This window comes from Oryza sativa, chromosome 6 (assembly GCF_034140825.1).
Source record: "Oryza sativa Japonica Group chromosome 6, ASM3414082v1".
Classification (NCBI taxonomy): domain Eukaryota; kingdom Viridiplantae; phylum Streptophyta; class Magnoliopsida; order Poales; family Poaceae; genus Oryza; species Oryza sativa.
The window spans coordinates 22,344,695-22,360,518 of NC_089040.1; the positions used below are offsets into that span (position 1 = coordinate 22,344,695).

The 15,824-nt window shown below is 41.2% G+C and overlaps 1 protein-coding gene across 2 annotated transcripts; it reads left to right on the forward strand.

Moving 5' to 3' along the window:
• Positions 1-7,111: 7,111 nt before the first annotated feature.
• LOC4341306 (K(+) efflux antiporter 4) lies at positions 7,112-15,309 on the forward strand. Of its 2 annotated transcripts, none has more exons than XM_015785396.3 (20): positions 7,112-7,688; positions 7,893-7,936; positions 8,711-8,769; positions 8,885-8,957; positions 9,076-9,137; positions 9,219-9,294; positions 9,413-9,487; positions 10,332-10,403; positions 10,494-10,577; positions 10,742-10,810; positions 12,006-12,083; positions 12,263-12,351; positions 12,663-12,759; positions 12,879-12,932; positions 13,438-13,533; positions 13,725-13,913; positions 13,995-14,072; positions 14,306-14,350; positions 14,523-14,615; positions 14,702-15,309. In XM_015785396.3, the coding sequence occupies exons 1-20, from the start codon at positions 7,319-7,321 to the stop codon at positions 14,780-14,782; spliced, it is 1,884 nt and encodes a 627-aa protein (XP_015640882.1). In that variant the 5' UTR covers positions 7,112-7,318; the 3' UTR covers positions 14,783-15,309. The 2 variants fall into 2 exon arrangements, with proteins under 2 accessions (XP_015640882.1, XP_066168003.1); XM_066311906.1 differs by having other exon boundaries at positions 14,523-14,609.
• The last annotated feature ends 515 nt before the right edge of the window (positions 15,310-15,824 follow it).

The window sequence follows — 15,824 nt, forward strand, 5'->3', positions numbered from 1 at the left end:
ATTATTCTTTTATTATTATCATTTTGGCTCTTGATTTCTTGTATGCCAACCCTTCTCATATTTTTTATTAACACAAATTAACTGAAACTTTTACAATTTAGACGCTATAACAACATCATCAAAAATACATACATACCGTTAATTATAGGCTGACCCACTATCACCCTACCTTATTTTTTTCTCCCTCACCGCCCTCTCTCTCCTCTAATTCTCTCCCCAGCAGATCGATCTCCATTTCCGCCTCTCTTGTCGCCTCCTCCCCTCTCTATTGGTTTCCTTTTCGCCTCCTCCCTTCTCCATCTCCTCGAGTGCCGGCCTTCGCCCCCTCCTCGTTGCCACCTCTCGTCTCTCTGCTTCCTCCCATCCCCTTTCCTCCTGGCAGTGGCGGCTCAAGCTTGGTGCCACTGATCGAGCTCAAGTGACAGGAGTGCCCTACGACAGCGTCCATAGTCGAGGTCGTCATCATCGGTTGGCCCTTTTTTCCCCTCCACGATTGGGTTGGGTTGAATGGAAGGGAAGGGGAGGGGGGACAATGCATGCTTCGATTGAAGTTGGGTGTATGCCACTACAGAGATACACGGGTTTTACCGAGGTTCCGACTTGTGCAAACGTGGAGGGGATTCTTCTAGCGGTCACCTTATTAGAGAAGAATGCCACATAAGTATAGGTCTAGCTAAGACATATATGATATATGAAACATAGGACAAAGGTAAATATCTCTAAATTTCTACTCAAATCGTGTTCATAATAATCGTTGATAACATAGATTCGATGTTTAAGAAAAAATCTATTTCTTTTGTATAGCACTTTGAGTATAGTGACGGCAGTTCTCAGATACCGAATAGCTTATCTCTATTTCTAGCTATTTTAAGTCATATTAATCATTATATTACTACTTCTAGCTATTTTAAGTTATATTAATTATTGTATTACTTGAAAATTAGACTATAATATGTCGAGAATCCGGTATAATTATTTTTGCAAAGTTTGTCACCGTACGTGTATACTTGTACCCTACGCTTGGACGTGCCGCTCGTTCACTGGCTAGGACGGACGAGACAACCGAGTAAACAGTACTCCATCCGTCCTGCAGCCTTGCTTGTTGTCTCCGTGCACCAGGGAGAAGCAAGCAGCATCTATACGTCCAAAGTAAAGTAGTACTAGTACGGTGCGAGATCAAACTGACCAGTGAGCTTTTCAGTTTTCACGGCAACAGGAGGCAGAGAAAGCGAGAGGAAGGTTGGCCACAACCCAATCAAAAAGGACGTGTATCTGTGCTTTTTTTTTTGTGCGAGTCCTCCATTTTCCCTTGTGATGCAATCATCCGTTGAAAGATGAAACACACCACGTCTGAACAAAATCCCCCCTTTTTCGTCCGATATATGGTTATATTTTTTGGGGGTTTGAATTTGAATTTGACGACGGCCAGGCCACGATCGCGAGCGAAGTGGACCGCGGCCGAACCACAACCTGCTGGACTGGACTGGAGTGGTGGCGAGACAACTGATATCGCCTCCTCGCTCCAAATCCAATCCCACCAAGGCTGGAGGAGCATATACACGATGCTATTGGCCAACTTGTATCGCGCACATCAGAAAAAGCGTAAAAGCATGTGTTTTAATTATTTTGGACACGCGGTAGAATAGGATGGACTTATCCATGTTTATTAATTATGAGACGGTTCTATTTATCCGTCTAGTATGAGAGATAGAACGATGCTAAGCTGGAGATGGAGCTTTACCAAATATGCCCCAAGGGTGTGTTTGTAACTCCTTTTTCCCAACCCATCTCCCTCTGTTTTCCGCGCGCACGCTTTTCAAACTGCTAAACGGTGCGTTTTTTATAAAAAAAAGTTTCTATACAAAAGTTACTTAAAAAAATCAAATTAATCCATTTTTGAAAAAAATTTTAGCAAATACTTAATTAATCATGTGCTAATGGACTACTCCGTTTTCCGTGTTTACTGTGCATGCGGGGAAACTGGAGTAGCGAACACACCCTAAGTGGGTTGGGTTAATTAGTTTGTCGATTTTAGTGGGATAGCGTCAATTAAACCTGGGTCTTATGAGAATATTCTTTTTAGGGACCGTTCTCATCATGCGTGTCCTTAAACCAATGACACTGAAAAATGTGTTTGATCTATGCCGATACATCCTATTCCTTGAACCAAGCACATGCTTAGTGATAGGAGTAAATCATATCACGTGAAATTCATGTGTTCCAAACTGGTGCCCTCCTCTAGAATTACACATTTACGTAACACGGTCCTTTTTAGATGTGTAATTTTGCATGACTGAAACTAGGTCTAACTTGGTTGACGTGGATTTGTCCATTTGTCTGTTTGATCTCCTTTAACAGCAGGTGTAAGGTTTTCGAGTCTGATTCCTCTTGAACAAGTGTTTTTTTTCCATTCTTAGTATAAAAAAATAGGAACAATCTGTCCTCTTTATCGAGGTATAAAAAATTTGGGTTTGATGTATGATTTCATCTGTCAGCTGCTATTTCTATGTAACGCTCTTCACGCATGCTTTTTTACGAAAAGGCTAATAGTTAGGGGCCACATGAGGACATGATCTCCTTAAATAATTCAAGGTTTCCATTAGAGCCGACAGTGCCAACAAAAAGGGTCTACCTCCTTTTCCCTGCATCTACAGCCAAATCTCATCAAGCCATCTCCCTCCACCCAAAAGCTGGATTGTGTTTGGTCGTCTCCCTCTCTCCACCACTCCCACCCAACTAGTACCGTTGGAGAAGGACCGAATAAGGTTATATCTACGGAGCTCAAAATTCAGAGAAGCAGATAAATAGACACTTAATAGGAATATAAAAATATTTCCCAGTTTTTGATTTTTAAATTTATTCTTCGAATTCTGCAACTATAAATTCTTAAATTATATTCTAGGTAAAAACCTGTACCGTTTGAAGGAGCTAAAGACTTTTTTTTTAAAAAAATAATTTTAGTCAGACATAAACTCCTTCAAACATGACCAAACTGAGCTACCGGAGTTAAAAAAAAAAAAGCTGAGCTACTGCTAGTGCTAGTGTGACCAGATTGTGGAGTATATACCTATGCGGCCAATAATAGGGGTTCGGAGATCGTTGCGATGATTTTATAGTGCGTAGATACTCTAGTACTCCCTCCCTCCATACTTGTAAAGGAAGTCGTTTAGAACAGCGACACGGTCTCTAAAACATAACTTTAACTTCTTGTTTCTATAAAAATATTTATTGAAAAGTGATATATGTATAATTTTATGAAAGTATTTTTCAAGACAAATCTATTCATATAATTTTTACATTTTCAAACTCAATAACTTGAGAGTTATTCATGATTTATATTTTTAAGATTTAACTTAAATATTGTCCTAAATGATTTCCTTTACGAATAAAGAGGAAGTACTAGAGTCATTATGCATGGGGATGATGAATTGATGATTATTATTGAATTGGTAGAGTGCTCGTGCAACTGCCTGCCAGTGGAAGTGGACTCCTGCAGGGGATATCGATAGTGGTGTGTGTGAAGGCAATGCACCCAGAGGCCAGCCGGTGGGAGGTACACGCCGTAACGTCGCTGCAGACCATACATGGGGCACGGAAAGATATACAGTTATTTTGGAAAAAAATATGGGCCTGTTTACTTGATAAAAAAATTTAAGAAAATTCGATTCATAGCACAGAAAAAAACAGTACCAAAAAATAGCACAAGAAGTTTTCGCTTATAGAATTATAGAACGTCAAGAATTATAGAACCGGAGGGAGTACTTTCTTATTGTATTTGTCGGTGATATGGGTCCGGGGGTACGCATGGTAGAGGGGAATGACCTTCCCATCTAGCCACGTGGCCGTGCGGCCTGCCTTTTCCCCACCCCCTCGGGGGGAGGTCAGGTGGTTATGAGGTGGCCAGGGGGCCTCGGGGCGCCACGTCACACCCCTCGGGCCCGTGAGGCATACTGCCTCGAGGCCCTCACCGGCCACCACGTGGCGGAGTGAGTGGACGGAGCAGGCGGTGCCATCCAGCGTCTTAAATGCGCGGCGCCCCAACCATCTCTTACCACATTTAATGTGGTGTGGGCAGACGTGCGGTGCCGCCCGATTGACGCATGTCAATCGACCTTGACCGGTCTGCGACAGATCGCAGGCGGATAGGACAAGCGATAGTGCCCCCACGTCCCACCCTGTGTCAGGTGGAGTGGGGGTAGATATGCCCCGTCCCATCGGCACACTGCCAAGTGCGCCCCATGTACATGGTGAATCCACCAAAGTCTCCATACATTTAAGAGGGAATGGAAGGGATGTCCCCCGTGTCAGGCGGAGGACGGCGTTGGGCCGCACCTGGCGGCGGACAACCACTTTGCTTCCAGTTGAAGGCACGGATGGTGATCTGACTCAGGCCAAGTGAGCCCCCCCATGGAGGGATAGGTATGAACGGTGCATGTAGTATCCTCTTAAACTATAAAATGAGAACCTTGCCCACCGAAAAAAATGGACGACTCTTGATAGCTTGAGCTCCAGAGGAAGCACAGCTAGGGTTTCCAAGGAGCACAAGATCTCTTGTAAGGACTCCACCATAATTCCACACACAGGAGTAGGGTATTACGCCTCCCGGCGGCCCGAATCTGGATAATCCCTCGTCTTCCACACAGATTCGCTAGTGATCTAGCAGCTAGACCCTAAGCGGAGATACGCTCTTGATCATCGCGCCTTATCCCCCGGTCAAACTCACAAAGGGGGGTCTCACGACCTCCCGCTAGAGAGGATCGCTCCTCGACAGTATTCGTTTCTTGGGTTTGAAATTGTTGATTTAAAAACAAATTGAAGCTAATTTAAGAAAAAATAAATTGAAGTTGAATTTTTGCATGGTTATTATGGTAATTGTCTTACCGTGTGGTGCTGGTAATTAAAACCCATGCATCGGTAGAGAAACATTGGTTATAGAACCCTAGGTTGGTTTTGTTATGACAGTCTAGTGATATACATGAAAATTTGGTATCTTTATAGACTCTATGTGTATTTTAGATAAAAAATTCGTATTTTATCGGATGTTTGCAAGGACGCTATGCGTATTTTAGATACCAATAGAAATGCAATCTATAAAAGTGTTAGTATTAATCTTGAAAAACTTTAAGGAGCAGCTGATAAAAGAAATGTACTAGGGCAGAGGAGGTGGGGCCTTCTCTAAAAAGGAGTATATAGATGATACATTTAGAAAAAGTCTTCCATCATGGTGTCGTACAAGTCATTTTGTACGGTGGTGTAGCATTGCATCACACAATGATCCTATAGCAGCTGGTACGTTGAATGACCAGCAGTACTAAAAATGCATTCAAGTACATTGCATTTGCATACAGCTAGTTAACGTAAGAAGCAAATTAAACGATATTTCCGTACAAACTTCCAACAGTGCATAGAATGGGCGGAGGATATGATCTACAAAAGGAAAAAATCACCACCATCGAGATATATCGATTTTACTTTGAATAATAGTGGAATTTCTTTTTTGGCTAACCGTGAATGTTTTTCACAATCACAATACATTGATGACAGCTCTCAACTCTGTGAGTAATTTCATTCGTCTTGACTTGAGTGTAATGCTAATTTCCGAGCCTAGCCATTTACAAGATTATTCGGTTTGACCACACCTCTTATTTCAAGCCCAATAAAGATCGACTCGTTAGTTTCATTGACTATAGTTATCTTCTATTCCGTCTCGTACCTTGATATGCACTAGTCACATGTTATTTTACTATGGCTATGTTAGGATAACACCCTTCATGCATGGTTCTTGCTCCTCCTATGCATTTTCGATCAAAGTCAAATACTCACTCAGCCCCTTGGTCATCTCATTGTTGTTCTTGTCACCACATCTCTCTCATACTATAGTTGACACTCCAAGCTGCAACTAATGTTAATTTGAATCCATTGCTTCTTGCCATTCTCAACATGATCCTCCCTCCTTTCCTCCAGCTTCTCGTCTGGAAGTGATGAATGAGGAGTGCATGACATTGTGATAATTTGATGAAAGTAATCTCGTTGGGCTCATCAACGAATAACCAACCAATTATAAAAAAAAAGCAACAAATGACTCAAAATGGATATGACAAGAGCACCAGTAAGACGAGTTGTATTATGTTGCTATGACATGCCTTTTAAGCTTGAGCAGCCAAATGAAGGCAATATATTATGGCTTAAGTTGGGGCAACAAGCGCAACAAGCATGCCACATTCTAAACTTGTTTACGGGTTGAACCAATTCTGGATAAAAGTCATTTCGCTTGCTTAGTTTGGTAAGAGGAAACTATCTATTGAAACTAGTTTCCCTGTATCAAAAAGAATCAACTTAAGATAAGATGTAACATATCCTAGAACGATGAATCTGAACAAGTGTTAAAAGTGGAATGGTAATAAATTTCTTCAATGCTAATGAAGAATTTTGTAACAAAGTGAATATGTTGTAACTTTTTTATGACAAACTAAAAGCATACCCCCTTATCCCAAAATGTAGCTATGAATATATACAATTATCTAGATTCATAGTTAAAGTAACTACTATATGGTACTATCTAAATTCATAGCTATATTTTGGAATGGAGCGATTAGTTTTGCAAAAGAAAAAAATCTAACTGTTGTTCAATGTTTTATTTCTAAAAAACTGTTGCTCAATAATGAGAAATTGAGAATGCCCTAAGGTGAATACCTATGTTTTTTTATACACTGTTTTACTCTGATGTTCTCTTCAAAAATTGAATTGTTTCAACTGAAAACAATTGTCACTGAACAAATGAACCCCTATATCACGTTTGTAAATCTTACCGGCATACTCTCTCCATCTAAAAATACCAGCCTAATACAGAATGTAACGCATTTTAGTATCCAAATTCGTTATATTAGAATGTGTCATATCCAGTGCTATGTTGATATTTTCTCAGACGAAGGGAGTGTACTACCATGACACCCAACAAAATGGGCCCTCAAAACCCTCCCCACAAAAAAGAAAAGAAAAATTGGTGAAGAAATGAAACGAAATTGTTAGGTCGCCAATCCCATTAGCAACAGATCTCAGATACAGACACACACACCCCCCCTACATATTGCCGCAAATCCAATCCCGCTGCAACTGCACGTAAGCATCTCACACGCTTCTGTCTCGCCTCTCCCCGTTGGCGTGCGCGTGTGTTTCGCTTTTTCTCTCTCGCTTTCTTCTTCCCTCTCCCTCTCCTTCTCCTTCCTCCCCCCCGACACGCGCACTCACACGCACACCGCACCGCCACACCCGCCTCCACAATCTAAACCCCTCTCTCCCCCTCCCCTCCTCTCCGGCGATGCTGCCGCGTCGCCGCGCGGGGCCCCTCCGCCTCCTCCGTCTCCTCCTCGTCCTCGTCGTTGCCTTCGCGGCGGTGGTCGCATTCTGCCCCGCGGCGGCGGCTGCGGCGGGGGAGGGGGTGGGGGTGGTGGAGGAGGAGGAGGTGCGGGTGGGCGAGGCGGCGGCGGCGGTGGCGCGCGGGGAAGGGGACGACGCGGTGGTGGCGGCGGCGGTGGCGGGAGGGGAGGTGGCGGGCGAGGCGGGGGCGGGGTTGGGGGAGGGGGCGGCGGCGGCCAATGCGACGGGGAAGGAAGGGAGCCTCGCGGAGATGATCGACCGCGCGCTGGAGAAGGAGTTCCCGGAGTCCGAGGGCGAGCAGGGCGGCGGAGGTGCGTTGGATCTGGTTACCTCGGGGGGGGGGGGGGGGGTGGGTGCCCCGTGATCCGCCTGGGGATCTGGTTACTCCCACTCGGCGCCTCAGGGTCGGCGGCGTCGAGATCTCGGCCTCCGTGGCCGCGGCGGTGGGGGATTTTGGGATTATTTGGGACTGCCATTTTGTGCTTACTTGTTTCGGCGGCTCTGGTTTTTTGCAGAGAAGGACCCCGGCAGCTTCAACAACACGGTGGCTGAGAAGCAGGTGATTTCATTTGCGCACTTGTGTTTGCTTGCTTACTTTCAGCCATTCGTTCCCATTTGAGGGTAGAATCTGGTTAAATTTCTTAGTATCATATGCTGCGTGTGGAAACGGGTGGGATATTTGGATCCTGCCGACTTTAGTTTTGGAAGTTCAAATCGTTATTTGTGCCTGGAATTTGAGTGAGAATTGGTTCGATATGGGTGTGTGCCTCTAAAGAAATTTCTTACTTGGCATGCTTAAATTCGATGGAGTTGGCGTTTAAACTGAGGATGCAACTGTTAATTCTGGCTCTGATCATGCTAAATTGATAATGCTCCACTAGGTTTTCTACCGCTGTAAACTCCATGAGCCCCGTGATGCTTTCATATGTTGCTATGTAGTTTTTGTGCCTTTTGACCCAGTATATTTTGACCTGGTGTAGTTAAGTTGACATTTTCCTAGTGCTGACGACAATACCTTGGATGATGTTTGTAGCTTGTCATTGTACTAGACTAGATAATAATGAATATTTATTTATGGTGGAACTAAGAAACTTTCAAACACAACTAATATTAGTTTATGGTGTACCTAGGTTAATGTATTTACTTGCTTGAAAAATCTTACTAAACTTAAACTAGTTATATTCTTCTTCTGAAGTTCCTTGTATTAAACTAGTTATATTCCTCTTCTGAATTTCAATGTCTTCATTACTTTTTGTGAAATATTGTTGGCTATACTGTATACATCGCACATGTGTCTCTGTAGAAGTGCTCATCTTGTTCTTTATCCTACCAGGGAGTCCTGGAAACTGTGGCCAGAAGAGTAACAAAGAAGAATGAGACCAAAGACAATAAGTATGTTATTGATCAAAATTTGACTTTGTGATATTCCTTGTTTAAGTGATTTTATCCTATATTATTTATCTTACTCTTTATTAAACCCCCCAAATCTATGATCTTAACCCCCTAGGTCATTCCCATTTAAGGAAGTTTTCTTGGATCGGCCAGAGCAAGAGGATGTTCCCACATTGATTGATCGGAAGGTACAAGCACTGCAATTGGTTGAAGGATTTATTTGACTTTAAAGCTACCACTTGTGCACAACGTGCCAGTTCTTATCTTCTGATTTACTGTCCTGAATTGACACAATTGCAAATCCAGGATAATGTTTTTATTATATCAAATCCGAAGTCAAAATACCCTGTGCTGCAACTGGACCTTAGGTATGTTATCCAATTCTGATGTTGAATATTCATAAAGTATCCTTAAGTATTAACTTATTTGTTGATTGTGAACTATTGTAGATTGATATCGGATCTTGTCGTTGTTATTGTGTCTGCTACATTTGGTGGAATTGCCTTTGCTTGCCTTGGGCAACCTGTGAGTGCTATACATTCTTCCTCTCATTACTTGTACAAGGCATTTATTCTTGTGGCTATTTGAGTGTTGTGGTTTTATATTAAGCCACCTAAGGCTACAACTCTAAAATATATTGCAGGTGATTACAGGTTATTTACTTGCAGGATCTATAATTGGACCAGGAGGTTTTAGCTTTGTCAGTGAAATGGTGCAAGTAAGGTGCTTTTTCCTTTGTTGGTTGCTTTTCTCAAAATATGTTTGTGCTTTTGCTCAATTGTTTGACTTCTTCAGCTATCAGCTAAATCGTAATTGTTTTTCTATTGGCAATTTGTTGTGCACATGGAGAGAAATATATACCGCTTAAGTGCTTTTACATTTCTATCTTCACACCCTACAAGTTCATGGGAACACTCTGTTTCTTTCACTATCAGTTGTTAGATAGAGATGTACATGAAAATTAAGATTCGCTTCATCTAATTGCTGGAAAATGGCATGGTAACCTGGAATTGTTTTGAGATGAAGCCATATAATGAGATATGTTTTGCATTGTCTGAAATTGGTAACTGTATTCGTACAATACATGTGTAGTGGTTAGTGAACTTCACATAAATAACAGTGAGGCCATTAACTTTGGACTTATTGAAGAAACCAAATCCCATCCATGTAAAAGATCAAGGTTCTAGTTTAAATGCCTAAGTTTACTTCAATTGATTTTCGAGCTGTATGCTCGAGAAATTCCCTCTGGCATTTGACTAGAAAAACATCATGCTTCTCGTAACATTGCAAATATTTATTTATCTGTGCACATTTCTTTTTTTTATGTGTATATATCTCAATTGTTGCTCATCTGTTTTTTCTTGGACCATTTCTGTCCTGCCAACTTACCATTGTTATCTTCTTTACTGGTATACACATTCGTGTTTCCTGCTTATTTTGGCTTTCAGACACTGTAGAAATTGTAATGCAATCAATAAATCTACATGTAAAAAGACTGAGTGTAATGCATATATCTACTTGTATATAATTTGTGTGTTTATGACTCATACTTTACCATACAGGTTGAAACAGTAGCTCAGTTTGGTGTGATATTTCTGCTGTTTGCTCTGGGACTTGAATTTTCTACAGCAAAAGTATACATCTTTGATTTTTTTATATATTTGCACTTATGCAAGCATGGACTTGACATAATAACAACATGAGGTGTTTCCCCATTGTCTCAGCTTCGAGTTGTTCGTGCGGTTGCTGTTGTTGGAGGATTGCTCCAAATCATCCTGTTCATGTTGCTTTGTGGTATTTCTGCTACGGTATGTTTCATTGTTGTAATTTAAATAACCATGTTTTGATGTTTCCATTTTCAAGCATAAGTACTGTACACCCTGTTATATGTTGCTCTGGATTATGGATTAGGATTAAAAAACACGTCTTACAGCTCTTTTAATTTTTGTTTATATTTAATATCACATTGCAGCTATGTGGAGGCAAAACAAAAGAAGGTGTTTTTGTTGGTGTTCTTCTTTCTATGTCTTCAACGGCTGTGGTAATTTCTAAATCTTTGAACTTGCATATCTGTGCATTCGATTGCCTTTCATCCAAGTTTACAATGGACCCTACAGGTCCGCTTATGATTTATAACATCAATGGCTTTTAGTTGCTTCAATGTGCGTAGTCCTTGAGCCGTTTACTGTTCTTTGTCTCTTTAAATAGCAATATGTCCATTCTCTCTCGCATGTGTTTTATGACAGTGTTATCGATAATCTTATTGATACTACTTAGTAATCAGGCCATCATCAGGATATATTGAACCAAACAAGGAAATTTGGGGCATGCAGTTGTTTTGTTCGGTTTGATTTTTTCTCTCCCAGTGTCCGTTGTCAGGAGTGCTTCTGCCTCCCTCTCTCGGTTCCCCCACCCTCCACAAAAAGCTAGCCACATCTACTGTTTTGGTGCCAAAATTGAGTAGATTGGGCAGTTGGAACTTGAAGTATGCAGGACCTGGCAGTAGGAGGAGAAGAGGAACTGCAAACGGGAGATGATTTAGCGGCAGGGAGAGAGGAGCTCTTCTTGGCAGCGAGAGGTTAATATGGCAAGGAACTTGATAGTTAATTCATCATCAAGAGCTCTAATTTTTGTGGCAGGGTGCCCAATTTGTTGGTGGGAGCTCTGATTGTGTTGGTGACGACCATTGGGCAGAGCCGGTGGTTCCTTATCTATTAGTCTTGCCTCTGCCAACTCTGCCACAATCAAGGACTTGGTTGCACAATCTGACTGGGACTCAATTTTTTTTGTGACGTTGAGTTTCATGGGTTTTAATCCGGAAAACACTGTGCTTGGTTCAGTTCCTCCAGTGGTTTATGCACAACAATTCTGTTCTCCTTTCTGATGTGCAGAGACAGTGGAGATGACCCTTTTGTGTTGCTAATTAACTCCTCATTTCACTCCACCGTGGAATGCCACTCTTATCTTTTAGTGTTTTGCTACACATCCTCTCAAGCAGCTTTTGTTGTAAATCAACTTGTTCGTCTTGGTTCGTAGTGGAACCATTACCCCTTTCATAGACGATAGATGCCAAATGGTTTTCAATTTAGCACGTTGTTACCTCGTAGATGGTGCTTGACTCATGTGCCAACTGTTTCCTGAATGTCGTATAACTTGCAATATGGTTATGTTCGTGTTGTAAATCCCATTTCCATCTCCTTTTGCTTAACTTTTCTGGGAAAATATTTTCTATGTAGGTTTTGAAATTTCTGATGGAAAGAAATAGCATCAATGCCCTTCATGGCCAAGTTACGGTTGGCACACTCATATTGCAGGTATGAAAGAAATGGATACCATCTTCTAAATTTGTTGAGTTGTTTGGGGAGATGAATTCGTAAAGTTGCACGTTTTGCTTGCTTCTTCTTAAGAATCGAACGAGTGGACTGATTATTCTTTCTTTATCTGAGCTTCACTACTTTCCTTGTATTGGTGATTTGACATTCCTTTGTCTCAGGACTGTGCTGTTGGTCTTCTTTTTGCACTTCTTCCAATTCTGAGTGGCGCTTCTGGTCTTCTTCAAGGAGTTGCATCAATGGCCAAGTCGTAAGTGTAGTGTGTTTTTGGCTTGAAACTTTTATTTACATATAATTTTTTACCACTACAATAATCTGTACACTAGAATCATGTCTCCTGCAGTAAATTCATGCCACATCAATGTCTAAATGGTGGTACTTAAAATAGCAGTGCTACCTGCCTTTACATCATGACAGCACAAAAGTTTATTGCCTTATATCTTGATAATGACATCATGTTGTCCTATGTATATTTGAACTTCCTATTGTCTGTGAAAGTTGTTCCATAATATAATCAGGTGTTGGATTAAATTCTTTTGTCACAATTTCTGACATTCTCAGGTTGGTGGTATTGATAACATTCCTTACAATCCTTTCCATCCTCTCCCGAACTGGTGTGCCTTGGTTTCTTAAGCTGATGATAAGTCTTTCATCTCAGGTGAATATAATCGACAGGCACTACATGAATAGTTTTGTTGAGCATTTAATTTGCATTTAATTTAGTTCTGGTTCAGATCATCATGTTATCCTACATTAACATTTCTGCATTTCTTGCAGACAAATGAACTGTACCAGTTGGCAGCTGTTGCATTCTGCTTGTTGTTTGCTTGGGTGAGTTTCTTTAACTGCTCGTATGTTAGTATCGAATGCAATTGTTCAGTAATGGGAAACTATTTTTCTTTAAACACTGGATGACTGGAGTAGTGCAGATAACTGTTACATGTACTAAACCTGGCCAAAAGTTGTGACACTCTAACTGGATCCGGTAAAGGATGCTAAACATTAAATTTATTCAAAGAAAAATTGTGAAAGTAACAATTTTGCTAAACTTGATCTTTTACACTATTCTAGATTGATTTATAGCATGTATTATAGTGAATGTGTAGTGCAGACTCTAGTGCTTTGCCTCTATCTTTCTTCTGTTCCAAGTTTCTGCACTAATCTTTGTAAGTTTTGCTCTTCAGTTTTCAGCAACTCTTTCTTTACTGTTATGGCTCATGCACAGTTTTCTTGCAAGAAAATGTAGTTATGTTTATCCTTTTAACAGTTCTATTTGCTCTCTTCTATCGGTATCCTAAAACTTATGTTTACTCATGTGCGGCCTTCTATGATGCAGTGCAGTGATAAGTTGGGCTTGAGTCTTGAGTTGGGTTCGTTCGCAGCTGGAGTAATGATATCAACAACTGATCTTGCACAACACACACTTGAACAAGTAATTCCTTGCCGTGAAATTATATGCTTTTTTTTTTGGGTGAAGTTTGTCAGTTCTGTGACAATTTGAATGACAATGCACTTTTTTTTTGTTTTATGTTTCTTTTACTGCTTTAGTCAAAGTTTTAGCTAGATTCATGTAGTTAATGATTCATTATATGTTCTCTTATTTCAGGTTTGTTGTTTCTGCAGATTGAACCTATTCGAAACTTCTTCGCTGCTCTTTTCCTTGCCAGCATTGGGATGCTAATTAATGTCCATTTCCTTTGGAACCATGTCGATATACTCCTTGCAGCTGTGATTTTGGTGATAACTGTAAAGACGTTTATTGTTGCTGTTGTCGTTAAAGGGTTTGGCTATAGCAACAAAACATCTCTTCTTGTAAGTCTTGATTGCTTTACATGTGCTCCCTTCTGTTATTGCTCATGCAGTTACACTGATCTCATGTTATTTTCCTTGTAGGTTGGCATGTCTCTTGCACAAATAGGAGAGTTTGCTTTTGTTCTTCTAAGCCGTGCTTCAAGCATCCATCTGATTGAGGTTATTTCTCCATATTTTGTTCCTATCATGTGTTGCTCCAAAGCTTCCTGCCTGTCAATGTTGTTTTATACTCTCATGGTTACACTCAGTTCTAGCTAGCTTCTGACTAATTTTGCTCTAGCTTGCTTTTGGAGTAGTCAATAGTTTAACTGTTCTGTTATGATAATATATGTTGTCTTGTGAGCACTGAGGTGCGTGTACTTTCATCTGATAGCTGAATTGCTTTTCTTCAGGGCAAACTTTATCTGCTTCTTCTTGGAACCACTGCACTCAGTCTGGTATGCACCTATACGCTTCATTTCTTTTTAAGCTATATTCTGTTCTCACTGTAAATGATACTCAGCAAACATTTGAAGGAGCGGCTCAAATGAGAGCATGATCACCAAACCTTTGTGACATTGTTGTGGTCATGATGCGTTTACCTTATGTCGTGCGTGTGTACCATTGCAGGTAACAACACCCCTTCTATTCAAAATGATACCCGCGGTGGTCCACCTCGGTGTTCTCTTGAGATGGTTTTCTGTTGATAGCAATCAGGTGGAGGTACACGTTCATATCAACTGAGTTCCATCTCTCGATTGTTTTACTCTGGGAATCAGTTTCCAACCAATTCATCGGTTCTTTTTCAGTTGGGCCTAAAAAGTGATGGCCTCCGCATCGATAGCGGCAAGCGCATAAATTTGATAGTCCAAGGCTCACATGACTCATGACATATTTTGGCACCACGCAAAAGGCTTACTACTTTTTAAGTATGGCTTACGCTAAACAGCTCCACATTGTAAAGTGTTTTTTCGCATGTACGAAAAGTGTTTGTACCACACATGCACGGCCGTGGAACCTGTGGAGTGGAGTGGAGGCAAAAGAAATCAATCAATCTCGTTTCGGTTGTCTTGGGATAGATTGATCTGCGAGTGGTGCAATGGGCAATAGAGTTTGCCGGTTTTGGGAGGAGAGCAGCATGCAGCATACCTGCCTTGGGATGAATGGCGGTGTGCTGCATCGCTCGCTGGAAATTTGAGTGTGTAAACCCCACAAATGAGGGTTTTCTATGTAACATAACAATGTATGCTGATTAATTGATTGGATTAGCGAGATAGGGTTTAGTTTGGCTTGGTCGTTACCATGCCATTGTATTCATTTTGTCAGCGCTTGTGTACGCGTTTCTCATCGCGAATTTTGCTGTGTAGTTTGTAACTAGTGACCTTTTACCATTATCTAACCTTGTCCGTTTCTATTACTGACTTCGAATCGAATCAAAATGGATGCCATTTTGGATACTTGCTTTCGGTAGGCTTTTTCTTTTTAGATATCCATTTTGCGTTCATATATTTGTATTCAATGTGCGCGTTGCAGGTCTCAATGATTGTATAATTACACTATCACGTCACATCAATTGCATGCCTTAGCATCCATGTGCACTATAGTAATTAGGAGAGGACGTTGAAAATCTCGATCCTAATCGTGATAATGACGGTGTCTGCGTACGGCACCAACCTTCCCTAACAAGGTCCCCTGTCCAGATGTATACATGTGCAAATCACCAGCCCCAGCTATTTTTGGCACTAGATACGGAGTATTTATGAACAAGTCTTAAAATCGTGGATTATTTGGCCTCCACGGAGGCACCCACCGAAACAGACAAAAAATTGCTTGCAGGTTGCAAGTGCATACTCGGACAATAGAAAACGATGAAAATGGAGCATGGAAAAGATGGCCCACAAGCGTCTCCTGATGGTCAGCTCGTTCAAAAAA